At 51.5% G+C, this 17,625-nt stretch overlaps 1 protein-coding gene across 6 annotated transcripts in view; it reads left to right on the top strand.

Annotated features, from left to right (window-relative positions):
* The window catches only part of LOC147668685 (collagen alpha-1(V) chain-like), a 323,501-nt gene that overhangs the window by 167,210 nt on the left and 138,666 nt on the right, over nt 1–17,625 (top strand). For all 6 annotated transcript variants that reach the window (XM_086948522.1, XM_086948518.1, XM_086948520.1 and 3 more), the window contains 6 exons: nt 5,590–5,634; nt 5,755–5,808; nt 5,954–5,998; nt 8,875–8,928; nt 13,527–13,634; nt 14,163–14,216. In XM_086948522.1, coding sequence (XP_086804648.1) covers nt 5,590–5,634; nt 5,755–5,808; nt 5,954–5,998; nt 8,875–8,928; nt 13,527–13,634; nt 14,163–14,216 — 360 coding nt within the window. The remainder of the gene's footprint in view (nt 1–5,589; nt 5,635–5,754; nt 5,809–5,953; nt 5,999–8,874; nt 8,929–13,526; nt 13,635–14,162; nt 14,217–17,625) is intronic.

Raw genomic sequence — 17,625 nt, 5'->3', positions numbered from 1 at the left:
TATGACGCCAGTGACATCACCTCCCCCAATCCCCCTAGCTCCTCCTGTGTTTACACCTGTCCCCTTACCTGCCCTTGATGACCCTTGTGATTTCATATGACCCCAGTGACATCACCTGCCCGAGTCCCTCTAGCTCCTCCTTTGTTTACACGTGTCTCGTCCCTGCCCTCGATGACCCTTTTGATTTTATATGAACCCAGTGACATCACCTGCCCGAGTCCCCCTAGCGCCTCCTTTGTTTACACCTGTCCCCTTACCTGCCCTCGATGACCCTTGTGATTTCATATGACCCCACTGACATCACCTGCCCGAGTCCCTCTAGCGCCTCCTGTGTTTACACCTGTCCCCTTACCTGCCCTCGATGACCCTTATGATTTCATATGAACCCAGTGACATCACCTGCCCAAGTCCCTCTAGCGCCTCCTGTGTTTACACCTGTCCCCTTACCTTCGCTCGATGACCCTTGTGATTTCATATGACCCCAGTGACATCACCTGCCGAGTCCCTCTAGCTCCTCCTGTGTTTACACCTGTCCCCTTACCTGCCCTCGATGACCCGTGTGATTTCATATGACCCCAGTGACATCACCTGCCCGAGTCCCTCTAGCTCCTCCTGTGCTTACACCTGTCCCCTTACCTGCCCTCGATGACCCTTGTGATTTCATATGACGCCAGTGACATCACCTGCCCGAGTCCCTCTAGCTCCTCATGTGTTTACACATGTCCCCTTACCTGCATTCGATGACCCTTATGATTTCATATGACCCCAGTGACATCACCTGCCCTCGTCCCTCTAGCGCCTCCTGTGTTTACACCTGTCCCCTTACCTGCCCTCGATGACCCTTGTGATTTCATATGAACCCAGTGACATCACCTGCCGGGGTCCCTCTAGCTCCTCCTGTGTTTACACCTGTCCCCTTACCTGCCCTCGATGACCCTTGTGATTTCATATGACCCCAGTGACATCACCTGCCCGAGTCCCTCTAGCTCCTCCTTTGTTTACACTTGTCTCGTCCCTGCCCTCGATAACCCTTTTGATTTCATATGAACCCAGTGACATCACCTGCCCGAGTCCCCCTAGCGCCTCCTGTGTTTACACCTGTCCCCTTACCTGCCCTCGATGACCCTTGTGATTTCATATGACCCCAGTGACATCACCTGCCCGAGTCCCTCCAGCGCCTCCTGTGTTTACACCTGTCCCCTTACCTGCCCTCGATGACCCTTGTGATTTCATATGACCCCAGTGACATCACCTGCCCGAGTCCCTCTAGCGCCTCCTGTGTTTACACCTGTCCCCTTACCTGCCCTCGATGACCCTTGTGATTTCATATGACCCCAGTGACATCACCTGCCCGAGTCCCTCTAGCTCCTCCTGTGTATACACCTGTCCCCTTACCTGCCCTCGATGACCCTTGTGATTTCATATGACGCCAGTGACATCACCTGCCCAAGTCCCTCTAGCTCCTCCTGTGTTTACACCTGTCCCCTTACCTGCCCTCGATGACCCTTGTGATTTCATATGACCCCAGTGACATCACCTACCCCAGTCCCCCTAGCGCCTCCTGTGTTTACACCTGTCCCCTTACCTGCCCTCGATGACCCTTATGATTTCATATGACCCCAGTGACATCACCTACCCGAGTCCCTCTAGCGCCTCCTGTGTTTACACCTGTCCCCTTACCTGCCCTCGATGACCCTTGTGATTTCATATGACGCCAGTGACATCACCTCCCCCAGCCCCCCTAGCTCCTTCTGTGTTTACACCTGTCCCCTTACCTGCCCTCAATGACCCTTGTGATTTCATATGACCCCAGTGACATCACCTGCCCGAGTCCCTCTATCTCCTCCTTTGTTTACACGTGTCTCGTCCATGCCCTCGATGACCCTTTTGATTTTATATGAACCCAGTGACATCACCTGCCCGAGTCCCCCTAGCGCCTTCTGTGTTTACACCTGTCCCCTTACCTGCCCTCGACGACCCTTGTGATTTCATATGACCCCAATGACATCACCTGCCTGAGTCCCTCTAGCGCCTCCTGTGTTTACACCTGTCCCCTTACCTGCCCTCGATGACCCTTGTGATTTCATATGACCCCAGTGACATCACCTGCCCAAGTCCCTCTAGCTCCTCCTGTGTTTACACCTGTCCCCTTACCTGCCCTCGATGACCCTTGTGATTTCATATGACCCCAGTGACATCACCTGCCGAGTCCCTCTAGCTCCTCCTGTGTTTACACCTGTCCCCTTACCTGCCCTCGATGACCCTTGTGATTTCATATGACCCCAGTGACATCACCTGCCGAGTCCCTCTAGCTCCTCCTGTGTTTACACCTGTCCCCTTACCTGCCCTCGATGACCCGTGTGATTTCATATGACCCCAGTGACATCACCTGCTCGAGTCCCTCTAGCTCCTCATGTGTTTACACCTGTCCCCTTACCTGCATTCGATGACCCTTAGGATTTCATATGACCCCAGTGACATCACCTGCCCGAGTCCCTCTAGCGCCTCCTGTGTTTACACTTGTCCCCTTACTTGCCCTCGATGACCCTTGTGATTTCATATGACCCCAGTGCCATCACCTGCCCGAGTCCCTCTAGCGCCTCCTGTGTTTACACCTGACCCCTTACCTGCCCTCGATGACCCTTGTGATTTCATATGATCCCAGTGACATCACCTGCCCGAGTCCTTCTAGCTCCTCCTGTGTTTTCACCTGTCTCGTACCTGCCCTCGATGACCCTTGTGATTTCATATGACCCCAGTGACATCACCTACCCAAGTCCCCCTAGCGCCCCCTGTGTTTACACCTGTCCCATTACCTGCCCTGGATGACCCTTATGATTTCATATGACCCCAGTGACATCACCTGCCCGAGTCCCTCTTGCTCCTCCTGTGTTTACACCTGTCCCCTTACCTGCCCTCGATGACCCTTATGATTTCATATGACCCCAGTGACATCACCTGCCTGAGTCCCTCTAGCTCTTCCTGTGTTTACACCTGTCCCCTTACCTGCCCTCGCTGATTCCTGTGCCACTGCGCCTTCACCTGCCTCGCGAGTCTCACTTCTCATCCTATGCAGGACGGCGCCAACTAATTTCTCAGTTCTTTCTTTTCTGCCACATATGTCCTAATCTTCATCCCAAACAGCTTCCCCAATCCATCCCCTTCTCTGGATACCCCACTGCCCCCTCCTTCTCTACTAACTCCCCTGCTGCCTCCTCAGCTGACCCCAATGTCCCTCCTTTTCCTCTGACCCCCTCTCTGCCTCCTCCTCAGCTGACCTCACTGTCCCTCCTTGTCTGCTGACCCCCTCACTGTCCCTCCTTCTCTGCTGACCCCCTCTCTGCCTCCTTCTCTGCTGACCCCCTCTCTGCCGCCCCCCTCTCTGCCTCCTTCTCTGCTGACCCCCTCTCTGCCGACCCCCTCTCTGCACCCCCCTCTCTGCCCCCTTCTCTGCTGGCCCTCTTTCTGTCCTCTTCTCTGCTGACCCCCGTCCTACACATGCTCCTTCTGAAGCGGCCTCTCCTATGTGTGACTGTAAAGATAAGTAGGTTGTGCTATAAATCACTTGTGGGTTCCTCACACTGTCATCTACGCTCCGCCTGTAGCCCCCAGGACCTCTTGTCTCTTGAAGTGGCCAGCATGCGGCACGTGGCATGTGCCACCTAAAGCACTAAGCAGCTAATATAAGTGATGTGGGACTGGGACTCTGAGGTTGAATTGGTGTCATACCACCCCGCAGGACTTGCAGGGTCCAGAGTGCTTTTGCGTACTCTCCCAGGTTGGCACAGCCGAGCATGAGGCCTTCTTCTGCATGTAATGTAATGTAGTTATTTATAAAGCACTGACTGCCACTCCAAAAGGAGCCTCCTGGCGCTGGTTAGAGGTGAGAGGTGGTTCTCAGGGCAACTAGATGAGGCACAGACATCATTTGTCTGCAGAGCTGAATATCCATGTTTTCAATTTCCTGAATTGAGTTTCTTCTTTTTGCAGTCTCGGATGGATAGGCAACTTGTTCCATGCCTTAGTTCCCAGAACGGCCACTGTCTTTCCTCCTTTAGTTTTATATCTAAAGGTAGGAGTCATAAGGAAGTTGGCTGATGAGGACCTGAAGGTTCTTGATGTAATCTAGGGAGTGAATCTCTCCGAGAGGTATTTCGGTCCAAGTTTGCCCAAGGCTCTAAAAGTAGTTAAGAGGGTTTCGAACAGTATTCTTTTGTGGAGTGGGAGCCAATGAAGGGTATTCAAAGCTGTCCATGCCGAGGACCTACGAGGCAGCTTTAGTACTAATCGTGCTGCTGCGCGTTGAACCACTTGGACTCTTTTCAAGGTTGATTTTTTTGCTCCTGCCAGGAGACTGTTGCAATAATCCAAACGCGAAAGGACTAAGGCCACTGCCACTGATTTCCTGGCGGAGAGGGATATCAAATCAAAGATTTTTTTCAAAGATTTAACGAGGCTGAAGCAGGTCCCTTCTACTGCCCTTACATGTGGATGAAAAGATAGAGCCGTATCAAAATGAACTCCTAAGTTTTTAGCTATCTTCACCGTGTCAGGTGGGGGAGTCGTGCCCTCTGGCCACCACTCATGTGGCCAGAAAGGGACATCTTTTCCTACTGGAAGAGTCTCTGTTTTGACAGTATTACATCTGAGGTGATTATCCTTCATTCACTGGATGACCTCGACCTTAGCACAAGATGGCTACCAGTGGAATCTCAAAGAGAGGGCACTTAGTGAAGGTGGCAGGCTGCGAAAACCACTTTCTGAGGGCAGAAGACCATGCTTTCTGCATCCCAATGGAGGGATCTCACGAAGGAAGTGTCTTCAGATGCATGTCCCTAGCTGGGCCAAGGGTGGTCTTGCATACTCATACACTGCACACTGTTGCCTCACCATGGCGCAAGATGGCCGACTGTGGACTCATCCCTTGAAGGACACTAGGTCAAGATGGCAGTCTGCACCAGAAACCTAAGAGGGCAGAAGCCACTTTGCCTTCATGCTCATGAAGGGACCACCCCAAGGAAGAGGGTATTGCGGTGAAAGTTGGTAGGAAGCTTCACCCCACCCCCAGCCTACCTCCTACTCTTTTTTTTATACCATGGACTCTCGCTGTGGGGAAGATGGTTCCTTCTTAGGTAGAGCTGTTTTGCTTTTCACCAGGTTAGGATAGCGGACAGTGTGGTCCGTGACTGATGAGTAGATGGTCTGGGTTGGTCAGTCACGGTGCGGGTCTAGACAACTCAGCCGGGGGCCAGCAGGGCCCAGCGCATGGCCGAGCTCAGAAGGAGCGGGGGCCATAGGGTAAAGGTTATAAGGCGTGTGAGTGGTCTGGTAGGGAAGGATCATCGATAAGGCGCACACGGGGGTGTCTCATACCATGAATGAGAATGTTTAAAGGGAGGGGGGCTTTTTAGGTTTGCAAATTGTATGAGTGAGGCAGGGGTTTGTATGCATCGGAGTATAATTTATTGCAGCTGTGCTACCACTCACCTCTCTCACACCAATGCAGCACTTCCCTCACCCTCACTTTACCTTCCTACAGAACTTTTAGACCAGCGATCTCTAACTTTCAACATTTCTCTCCCACTCCAGGGCCACCCCGGTAAGGAAGGACCTTCTGGAGGCAAAGGAAATCAGGTAGGTTTGGTGGTGTCCCTGGGTCATTGGGGGTCCTCCTGCACTCCATCCACCCCTCCTCTCCCTATCCAGGGTGGACAACAACCACTGACCAAACTGTCTCCTCTTTTTGTTTCCTAGGGCCCACTGGGTCCCCAGGGCCCCATCGGCTACCCGGGGCCACGAGGCGTGAAAGTAAGTCAAGAAATAGATCCTTGGGGGAGGGTTGAATAAAAGTTGGGGTGTCTCTGCTCACCCTTGAGGATAGTTGAGTAGAGATGCTTTTTGAATATCACAACCTTCACCATATCCCTGTTTCGCCTTCTCCGATCTTTTTCAGGGAGCAGAAGGAATCCGGGGGCTTAAAGGGCACAAAGGCGAGAAGGTGAGTACCCCAGGTACCCCCACACATGTGGGGAGCTTGTTTGTATATTATATTTTAAATTTAGAGTCTATTCTCCTGGGGCTCAACCGGCCAAACCCAAGGGAGAGCCGCTTCATAATAACACCTAATAATTGAGGCTTCCAGTTTTCAGTTTTTACAGATAAATACAGACAGAAAACAATCTATTTCCGGTCTGTATTTATTTTTAAAAGCGAAAAAAGACAGAAAATTGTGCTTATTGTGACTGACCCTCCTTGTTGTCCTTCATGAATTCCAGACCAACTGCTGAGCTGAATGGGGCATTATCAGTGTCTGGACTACACCACACCATGATGATTTAAAACCAGGATCAGAGTCCCTTAAATACAGCACATGATAATATATATTTGTATATAAAGCTAATATTTCCCTATTAGTAGTGTTTTGTTATATTTAACTTCTTAATTTGCTAAAAGGCGCCAGACATCAAAGTTTGAGTGCATGTATATCAAGTAAACGAATGTGGAAATATACCGTTGAATGAATCAGTTTATTCTCAAAACATAAAATAAATATTGATAAATACCAATAAAATGGCCCACAAATAAATATGGATAAATTGAAACAAATGTTAGAAAAATAAATACCATAAACCGGGATCCATACATGTGATACAGAAAATTGTGATTCAACACCTCGAAAACACCACATCCCTCACACTATGAGATGCAGGACAGGGGACATTCCTAGAGGAAAACCACGGGGTGGAGGGACCGGGGCATTATCAGTGTCTGCACTACACCCTCACGCCATGACATGCAGCACCCGGGGCATATCCAGAGCACAAGAACAAGCACCCCATACAGCACAGCCCCTCAATACCATGGGGTGCAGGGAACGGGGCGTTATCAGTGTCTGCACTACACCCTCACGCCATGGCATACAGGATACAGGGGACGCTAACAGCACAGCACCCCAACTCCACGGGGTGGAGGGACTGGGGCGTTATCAGTGTCTGCACTGCACCCTCACTCCATGACATGCAGGATACAGGGGCATATCCAGAGCACAAGAACAAGCACCCCATACAGCACAGCCCCTCAATACCATGGGGTGCAGGGAACGGGGCGTTATCAGTGTCTGCACTACACCCTCACGCCATGACATGCAGGACCGGGGCATATCCAGAGCACAAGAACAAGCACCCCATACAGCACAGCCCCTCAATACCATGGGGTGCAGGGACCGGGGCGTTATCAGTGTCTGCACTACACCCTCACTCCATGACATGCAGGATACAGGGGACGCTAACAGCACTGCACCCCAATACCACGGGGTGGAGGGACCGGGGCGTTATCAGTGTCTGCACTACACCCTCACTCCATGACGTGCAGGATACAGGGGACGCTAACAGCACAGCACCCCAATACCACGGGGTGGAGGGACCGGGGCGTTATCATTGTCTGCACTACACCCTCAAGCCATGGCATGCAGGATACAGGGGACGCTAACAGCACAGCCCCTCAATACCATGGGGTGCAGGGACCGTGGCTTTATCAGTGTCTACACTACACCCTCACGCCATGGCATGCAGGATACAGGGGACGCTAACAGCACAGCCCCTCAATACCATGGGGTGCAGGGACCGGGGCGTTATCAGTGTCTGCACTACACCCTCACTCCATGACATGCAGGATACAGGGGACGCTAACAGCAAAGCACCCCAATACCACGAGGTGAAGGGACTGGGGCGTTATCAGTGTCTGCACTACACCCTCACTCCATGACGTGCAGGATACAGGGGACGGTAACAGCACAGCACCTCAATACCACGGGGTGGAGGGACCGGGGCGTTATCATTGTCTGCACTACACCCTCAAGCCATGGCATGCAGGATAGAGGGGACGCTAACAGCTCAGCCCCCCAATACCATGGTGTGCAGGGACCGTTGCTTTATCAGTGTCTGCACTACACCCTCACTCCATGACATGCAGGATACAGGGGATGCTAACAGCAAAGCACCCCAATACCACGAGGTGAAGGGACTGGGGCGTTATCAGTGTCTGCACTACACCCTCACTCCATGACATGCAGGATACAGGGGACGCTAACAGCACAGCCCCTCAATACCATGGGGTGCAGGGACCGTTGCTTTATCAGTGTCTGCACTACACCCTCACTCCATGACATGCAGGATACAGGGGATGCTAACAGCAAAGCACTCCAATACCACGAGGTGAAGGGACTGGGGCGTTATCAGTGTCTGCACTACACCCTCACTCCGTGACATGCAGGATACAGGGGATGCTAACAGCACAGCACCCCAATACCACGGGGTGGAGGGACCGGGGTGTTATCAGTGTCTGCACTACACCCTCACACCATGACATGCAGGATACAGGGGATACGCACAGCACCCCAATAACACAGGGTGGAGGGACCGGGGCGTTATCAGTGTCTGCACTACACCCTCACACCATGACATGCAGGATACAGGGGACGCTAACAGCACAGGCCCTCAATACCATGGGTGGAGGGAACGGGGCGTTTTCAGTGTCTGCACTACACCCTCACTCCATGACATGCAGGATACAGGGGACGCTAACAGCACAGCACCCCAATACCACGGGTAGGAGGGACCGGGGCGTTATCAGTGTCTGCTACACCCTCACTCCATGACATGCAGGATACAGGGGACGCTAACAGCACAGCACCCCTATACCACGGGGAGGAGGGACCGGGCGTTATCAGTGTCTGCTACACCCTCACACCATGACATGCAGGACCCGGGGTATATCCAGAACACAAGAACAAGCGCCATGGGTGCCAGGAGCCAGGGCATTAATATACAGCAGTGGCCCGCCCCACAGTCAATCATCTCTGTTTCTTCTCTGCAGGGTGAAGACGGCTTTCCAGGCTTCAAGGGGGACTTTGGTGTGAAAGGAGACCGGGTAAGTCCTGGCTGTGTTTCTTCTTCTGCCAAGATTCAGTGACTGCAAGCCCCCGCCCTCCTATGTGGCACGGCGGACCCCATTAATGGTGACTCTCTTCCGAGCTCCTGTGTTGGACACTGTCCAGCAGTGAAGGGACATCCTGTGCACCTCTCCTCCCCTCCCCTGAGAGGAGCCTTCCATGTAGGTGGGGGGAAGGTTATTAGGGGTATTCAGAGGCAAACTCGACTCAGGCACTGCTGGTACTGCCCAGTGAGGAGGAAGGATGTACCCAGAGGTGCTCCGGGGTGGCATATTCCATCCCTCACCTCTGGCACTGGTGGTACAGCCCAGTGAGGAGCGGTCGAGGTACCCAGGAGTGCTTTGAGGGGCACTGCCAGTGAGGAAGGGGTGTGGAATGCAGGGGTGTTCAGGGAAGGCCTTTACCAACCCTCACCTCAGGCCCTGGTGGTACTGCCAGGTGAGGAGGGCGTGAGGTACCCAGGGGTGTTCAGGGGTGGCCTTTTAGATTCCTCACCTTAGGCACGGGTGGTACTGATCATTGAGGAAGGGGTGAGATAGTCAGGGGTGCTCGGGGGGCTTTCCCATCCCACATCTCTGGCACTGCTGGTACTGCCCAGGGAGCGAGGTATCAAGTGGTGTTCTTGGGTGGTACTGCCCAGTGAGGAGGGGGTGAGTTACCCAGTGCTGTACTTGGGTGGTACTGCCCAGTTAGGAGGAGGTAAGGTGCACAGGGGTGCTCCGGGGAGGCCTTGTCCACCCCTCACCACTGGCACTGGTGGTATTGCCCAGTGAGGAGGGGGTGATGTACTGAGGGGTGCTCAGAGGTGTCTTTTACCATACCTCACCTCTGGCAGTGGTGGCACTGCCCAGTGAGCAGGGAGTGAGGTACCCAGTGGTGTTCTTGGGTGGTACTGCCCAGTGGGGAGGAAGTAAGTTACCCAGGGGTTCTCCGTGAAGGCCTTTTCCACCCCTCACCACTGGCACTGGTGGTATTGCCCAGTGAGGAGAAGGTGAGGTACCCAGGAGTGCTCATGGGTGGTCTTTACCATCCCTCAACTTAGGCCCAGGTGGTTCTGCCACTGAGGAGGGGAAGATGTAACCAAGGATGCTCAGGGTGGCCTTTCCCATCCACACCTCAGGCACTGGTGGTACTGCCCAGTGAGGAGGGGGTGTGGTAGCCAGGGGCGCTCAGGGGAGGCCTTAACCATCCCTCACCTCAGGAACTGGTGGCACTGCCCAGTGATGAGCAGGAGAGGTAACAAGGGGCGCTCCAGGGTGGTCTTTACCGACACTGGTGATAGTGCCCCACGACGAGGAGTTGAGGTAACCAGGGCTGCTCCAGGGTGGTACTGCCCAGCGAGGAGGGAGTGAGGTACCATGTGGTGCTACTGCCCAGCGAGGGGGGGGGGGTCAGGTAACCAGGGGTGCTCGGGGGTGGCCTTTATCACCCCTCACCTCTGGCATTGGTGGTACTGCCCAGTAAGCAGGGAGTGAGGTACCCAGCCGTGTTCTTGGGTGGTACTGCCCAGTGAGGAGGAGGTAAGTTACCCAGGGGTGCTACTGCCCAGCGAGGGGGGGTGAGGTACCCATGGGTACTCCGGGTGGCCTTTATCATCCTTCACCTCAGGCACTGGTGGTACTGCCCAATGAGGAGGGGTGAGGTAACGAAGGGTGCTCTGGGGAGGCCTTAGCCATCCCTCACCTCTGCCACTGGTGGTACTGGCCAGTCTAAGGTAACCAGGGGTGCTCCAGGGTGGTACTGCCCAGCGACGAGGGGTTGAACTATCCAGGGGTGCCCCGGGGAGTCCTTTGCATCCCTCATGTTGGGCACTGATGGTACCGCCCAGTGAGGAGGGTGCCAGGGTGTGAGCTACCCAGGAGTGCTCCGGGGAGGCCTTTGCCATTCCTCATGTTGGGCACTGATGGAACCGCCCAGTGAGGAGGGTGGGAGGGTGTGACCTACCCAGGGGTGCTCCGGGAGGCCTTTGACATCCCTCACCTCTGGCGGTACTGCCCAGGAAGTAGGGTGGATGGGGTGAGGTAACCACATGTGCTCCCGGGCTCCTTTCCCATTCATCACCTAGAGCAGGCAGGGTCACTCCCCCCCTCCACCCCCCCACCGCAATCCCCCCAATACTGGTCAAGAAGAAAACCACTGGGTCTAGGGTTGGGATATCCCGGTTGTACCCCCCCCCCCCAGTACTGGCCATGAAGAGAACCGCTGGGTCGCGGGTTAGGATATCCTGATTGGACCTAAATACTGGCCATGCAGAGCGTCGTGAGTTTTAGGTTTTAGGTTAGGATATCCTGCTTGTACCCGCAAAACTTGCCAAGAAGAAACCCGCAGCATCTATGGTTAGGATATCCTGGTTGTACCCACAATACTAGACATGAAGAGAACAGCTGGGACTCGTTGTGGGATATTCAGGTGGTACCCCAATACTAGATACTAGACATGAAGAGAACCGCTGGGTCTATATTTAGGATATCCTGATTCTAACCCCAGTACTGACCACAAAGAGAACCGGTGGGTCTTGAGGTTGGATATTTTGGATCTACCCTCTAAACTGGACATGAAGAAAATGCAGGATCTAGGGTCAGGATACCTTGGTTGTACCCAAAATACTGGCCATAAAGAGAACCGCTGGGCCTAGAGTTGGGACAGTCTGTTTGCACCCCCAATACTAACCATGAAGAGAAACGCTGGGTCTAGGGTCAGGATACCCTGGCTGTACCCTAAAATACCGGTCATAAAGAGAACCGCAGGGTCGAGCGTTGGGATATTCTGTTTGTACCCCCTATACTAGCCATGAAGAGAACAGCTGGGTCTAGGGTTAGGATATTCTGACAATATCCCCCAATACTGACCGACGAAGAGAACCAATGGGTCTAGGGTTAGGATATCCTGGTTGTACCCCCCAGTACTGGCCACGAAGAGAACTGCTGGGTCTAGGGTTGGGATATTCTTTTTGTACCCCCAATACTGACCATAAAGATAACTACTTGGTCTCTGGTTAGGATATTCTGGTTGCATCCCCAGTACTGACTACGAAGAGAACCGCTGGGTCTAGGGTAAGGATATTCTGGTTGTAACCCCAATACTGGCCACAAAGAGAACTGCTGGTTTTTCGGTGAAGATATTCAGGTGGTACCCCAATACTAAACATGAAGAGAACCGCTAGGTCTAGGTTTAGAATATCCTGGTTGCACCCCAGTCTCTGGAGGTGAATCTAATAGGTGAAAAGGAAGAGGTGTCGCCTTGATGCGAGTATGAAAACAGGCTGCATTCTCCTACCGGAGGTGTCATGATGCGACATTGAAGCATCCGATATACAAACAAACAATGAACGCCTATTAGGTGGTAAATGTATATATTTATATTTGTTTACATGCAATTAGTGTGCGTCCAGTGTGACTTTTTGGGAGTGGGACCAGGGAACTACGTTCCGGGGGCCCTGAAGAAGAGCCAATTAGGGGTATGGTGTGAAACATTACAATCTTTTAGGAGAACAAATCCATAACAATCTCTTATCCTAAACTCCCCCTTTTTTAACCATACCATTTACTACTAGTAAAGTTAGACTTCAGGTCTAAACTTAGACTTTTGGTCTTAGTATACCTTCGTGAATTGGGCCCTAAGTTTAGACACAAAGTCTAACTTTACTAGTTTTGGGTATTCACAAAGGTACGTTTCTACTAGTAACTGTACCACTAGTAAAGTTACTACTAGTAAAATAACTAGTATTAAAGTTACTAGTGGTAACTTACCTTTGGGAATACCGAACAGTTGCAAAGTTAGACCTGAAGTCTAACTTAGAACAAAAGTCTAACTTTACTACTAGGGCCCGATTCATGAAGGTAAACTTAGACCAAAAGTCTAAGTTTAGACCTGAAGTCTAACTTTACTAGTAGTAAAGTTAGACTTAGACTGAGTAGTAAAGTTAGACTTTTGCCCTAAGTTAGACTTTTGGGCTAAACTTGGACCAAAAGTATTCCTTTACTTCTAGTAAAGTTAGACTTTAGGTCTCAACTTAGACTTCAGGTCTAAACTTTGTCCTCTAAGTTTACCTTTGTAAAACGAGCCCTAGTCTTAGGTGTAAACTTAGATTTCAGGTGTAAAGTTAGACTTTTGGTCTAACCTTTCCTTTGTAAATCAGGCCCATTGTTTGGCCCAGAGTGGCCGCTGAATCCTCTAAGCCAAACAAATCCTCCCAACCTGACCTATGAGGTGACCCTTCAGGAATTACCACCGCCACATATGTAGGGGGATGAGCGAAGCTACAAGAGGCGGAAAAGGACTTCTTACAGAAACGGGCTAGGATGAGCAACGCAAGCTTTTCGAATTCAGGCGGGAGAGCTGCACTCTGCCTCTGGAATCAAGTGTGAGTGAACGGACAAGGGCTCCATCTTGTCCGTCTCCTGTGGTCGCCATTGCTCTGTGCGTGACATGGAGATCCACAAGCACATGCAGCCTGTGTGCGACCACCATGTATGCTTGTGGTTGACTAGGCCGGCCATGTTAGAATGTATGCTTCCCAATCATAACATGGTTTTCCACAGCTAATGTAAAACTTGCTCTGTCTTCTTTCCAACAGGGCGAAGGGGGAGTCCCTGGCTCCAGAGGAGAAGATGGCCCTGAAGGGCCCAAGGGACGGACCGGACCACCTGGCGATCCAGGACCCCTTGGATTGCTTGGTGAAAAGGTGAGCATGGTATTAAACATGGGACAAAGTAGGGTCACATAATGGGTTACAAAAGTGGGGTTAAAGTTCAGCTGTGGAACCTTCAGAGTCATGTCTTAGCCATGGGATAAACAGAGGGAGATAAAGGTTTAAAATGAGCTTTGTTTCATATCTTTCCTTCAAGCACTGACGGAAGTGAGCTGCCCTCATCCCTCTAAGCCCATGCGTTTCCATCTGAAGGGCATTGTTTATCCCGTGCGGTGATTCTTAGAGGCCTGATGACGGCAGTGGTCCTTGGTGTTCAGACATTGGCTTCTATGCAGTCCTGGAATGTTGACATTCTAAGGTTCCTGTTCCCTCAGGAGTGTGTGGCACAGGAGGCTAGAGATGCCTTCAGGACATCCATGGTGGCACCTGCCCTGGCATCATGGATGGGTGTGACTGTGCTGGTGCTCCAGTGTCGGGGGTTGGAAGGTGGTCTCTTGTTATATCTATGGCAACGTAGAATGCTTGATGCTACTTTAACATATGACAATTGGTCATTTTCAGGGTAAGCTTGGAGTTCCCGGACTGCCTGGGTACCCTGGACGGCTTGGCCCTAAGGTGAGTAAGGACATTCTAGCCATCACATGCATTTGCGTGCTCTGTGTGTGCTGTGTAAGGTCAGCCTTTCACCCCTTGCATCAGGGAGCTTCCTATTTGTTGTGGAAGAGCAGCCACCCAGTTCCTTGTGCCTGCACGCTTTCACCAACCCCCTGTGTCCATACACACTCTGTGTTGTGTGAGGAGAGACTCACCATTCCTTATGTTTACACACTCTTTGTATGTTGTGTACGGACATTCCTTGTGCTTGCACTCTGTATGTTGTCTAAGGGGAGCCTCACTATTCCTTGTCTTTGCACGCTCTTTGTATGTTGTGTAAGTAGAGTTTCATTATTCGTTGTGTTTGCATGCTCTCTGTATGTTGTGTAAAGGGAGCCTCCTCCTTCCTTGTGTTAGCACGCGCTCTGTATGTTGTGTAAGGGTACGCTCACCATTCCGTGTAGTTGCACTATGAGTGTTGTGTAGGGGGAGCCTCACTATTCATTGTGTTACATGCTCTCTGTATGCTGTGTTAGGGGAGCCTCACCATCCCATGTGTTTGCACTCTCTTTGTGTGTTGTATAAGGGGAGCCTCCCCGTTCATTGTGTTTGCACGCTCTCTGTATGTTGTGTAAGGGGAACCTCCCCATCCCTTGTATTTGCACGCTCTCTGTAGTTGTGTAATGGGAGCCTCTCCATTCCTTGTGTTTGCACGCTCTCTGTATGTTGTGTAAGGGGAACCTCCCCATTCCTTTGTGTTTGCACGCTTTCAGTATGTTATGTAAGGAGAGCCTCTTCGTTCCTTCTCTTTAGATACTCTCTCTATGTTGTGTAAGGGGATCCTCGCCATTCCTTTTGCGTGCGCGCTCTCTGTATGTTGTGTAAGGAGAGCTTCACTATCCCATGTGTTTGCACTCTCTCTGTATGTTGTATAAGGGGAGCCTCCCCGTTCCTCGTATTTGCACACCATCTGTATGTTGTGTAAGGAGAGCCTCACCGTTCCTTGTTTTTGCACTCTCTCTGTATTGTGTAAGGGGATCCTCGCCATTCCTTTTGTGTGTGCGCTCTCTGTATGATGTGCAAGGGGAGCCTCACTATCCCTTGTGATTGCACGCTTTGTATGTTGTGTAAGGGGAGCCTTACTACCCCTTGTGTTTGCCCGCTCTCTGTATGTTGTGTAAGGGGAGCATTGCCATCCCTTTTGTTTGCACACTCTCTGTATGTTGTGTAAGGGGAGCCTCCCCATTCCTTATTTTTGCACTCTCTCTATATTGTGTAAGGGGATCCTCGCCATTCCTTTTGTGTGTGCGTTCTCTGTATGATGTGTAAGGGGAGCCTCACTATCCCTTGTGTTTGCACGCTCTCTGTATGTTGTGTAAGGGGAGCCTACCCGTTCCTTGTATTTGCACACCCTCTGTATGTTGTGTAAGGAGAGCGTCGCCATTCCTTGTGTTTGCACGCTCTCTGTATGTTGTGTAAGGGGAGCCTCACTATCCCTTGTGTTTGCACGCTCTCTGCATGTTGTGTAAAGGGAGCCTCCCCATTCCTTGTGTTTGCACAGTCTCTGTATATTGCGTAAGGGGAGCCTCACCATTCCTTGTGTGTGCACGCGCTCTGTATGATGTGTAAGGGGAGCCTCACTATCCCTTGTGTTTGCACGCTCTCTGTATGTTGTGTAAGGGGAGCCTACCCGTTCCTTGTATTTGCACACCCTCTGTATGTTGTGTAAGGAGAGCGTCGCCATTCCTTGTGTTTGCACGCTCTCTGTATGTTGTGTAAGGGGAGCCTCACTATCCCTTGTGTTTGCACGCTCTCTGCATGTTGTGTAAAGGGAGCCTCCCCATTCCTTGTGTTTGCACAGTCTCTGTATATTGCGTAAGGAGAGCCTCACCATTCCTTGTGTGTGCACACGCTCTGTATGATGTGTAAGGGGAGCCTCACTATCCCTTGTGTTTGCACGCTCTCTGTATGTTGTGTAAGGGGAGTCTCACCATTCCTTGTGTTTGCACGCTCTTTGTATGTTGCGTAAGGGGAGCCTCACCATTCCTTGTATTTGCACAATCTCTGTATGTTGTGTAAGAGGAGCCTCACTATCCCTTGTGTTTGCACGCTCTCTGTATGTTGTGTAAGGGGAGTCTCACCATTCCTTGTGTTTGCACACTCTCTGTATGTTGCGTAAGGGGAGCCTCACCATTCCTTGTGTTTGCACACTCTCTGTATGTTGCGTAAGGGGAGCCTCACCATTCCTTGTGTTTGCACACTCTCTGTATGTTGTGTAAGGGGAGCCTCACTATCGCTTGTGTTTGCCTGCTCTCTGTATGTTCTGTAAGGGGAACCTCCCCATTCCTTTGTGTTTGCACGCTTTCAGTATGTTATGTAAGGAGAGCCTCTTCGTTCCTTCTCTTTAGATACTCTCTCTATATTGTGTAAGTGGATCCTCGCCATTCCTTTTGTGTGTGCGCTCTCTGTATGTTGTGTAAGGGGAGCCTACCCGTTCCTTGTATTTGCACACCCTCTGTATGTTGTGTAAGGAGAGCGTCGCCATTCCTTGTGTTTGCACGCTCTCTGTATGTTGTGTAAGGGGAGCCTCACTATCCCTTGTGTTTGCACGCTCTCTGCATGTTGTGTAAAGGGAGCCTCCCCATTCCTTGTGTTTGCACAGTCTCTGTATATTGCGTAAGGGGAGCCTCACCATTCCTTGTGTGTGCACGCGCTCTGTATGATGTGTAAGGGGAGCCTCACTATCCCTTGTGTTTGCACGCTCTCTGTATGTTGTGTAAGGGGAGTCTCACCATTCCTTGTGTTTGCACGCTCTTTGTATGTTGTGTAAGGGGAGTCTCACCATTCCTTGTGTTTGCACACTCTCTGTATGTTGCGTAAGGGGAGCCTCACCATTCCTTGTGTTTGCACACTCTCTGTATGTTGCGTAAGGGGAGCCTCACCATTCCTTGTGTTTGCACACTCTCTGTATGTTGTGTAAGGGGAGCCTCACCATTCCTTGTGTTAGCACGCGCTCTGTATGTTGTGTAAGGGGAGCCTCACCATTCCTTGTTTTTGCACGCTCTCTGTATGTTCTGTAAGGGGAACCTCCCAATTTCTTGTGTTTGCACGCTCTGTGTATGTTGTTTAAGCGGAGTCTTGCCATTCCTTGTGCTTGCATGCTCTCTGTATGTTGTGTAAGGGGAGTCTCACCATTCCTTGTGTTTGCACACTCTCTGTATGTTGCGTAAGGGGAGCCTCACCGTTCCTTGTGTTTGCACACTCTCTGTATGTTGCGTAAGGGGAGCCTCACCATTCCTTGTGTTTGCACACTCTGTGTATGTTGTTTAAGCGGAGTCTTGCCATTCCTTGTGTTTGCACGCTCTGTGTATGTTGTGTAAGGGGAGCCTCGCCATTCCTTGTGTTTGCACGCTCTCTGTATGTTGTGTAA

This window comes from Lissotriton vulgaris, unplaced genomic scaffold (genome assembly GCF_964263255.1).
Source record: "Lissotriton vulgaris unplaced genomic scaffold, aLisVul1.2 SCAFFOLD_1231, whole genome shotgun sequence".
In the NCBI taxonomy this organism is placed as follows: Eukaryota; Metazoa; Chordata; class Amphibia; order Caudata; family Salamandridae; genus Lissotriton; species Lissotriton vulgaris.
The sequence above is the reverse complement of the archived record's forward strand: the minus strand, read 5'-3'. Positions and strand labels throughout refer to the sequence as shown.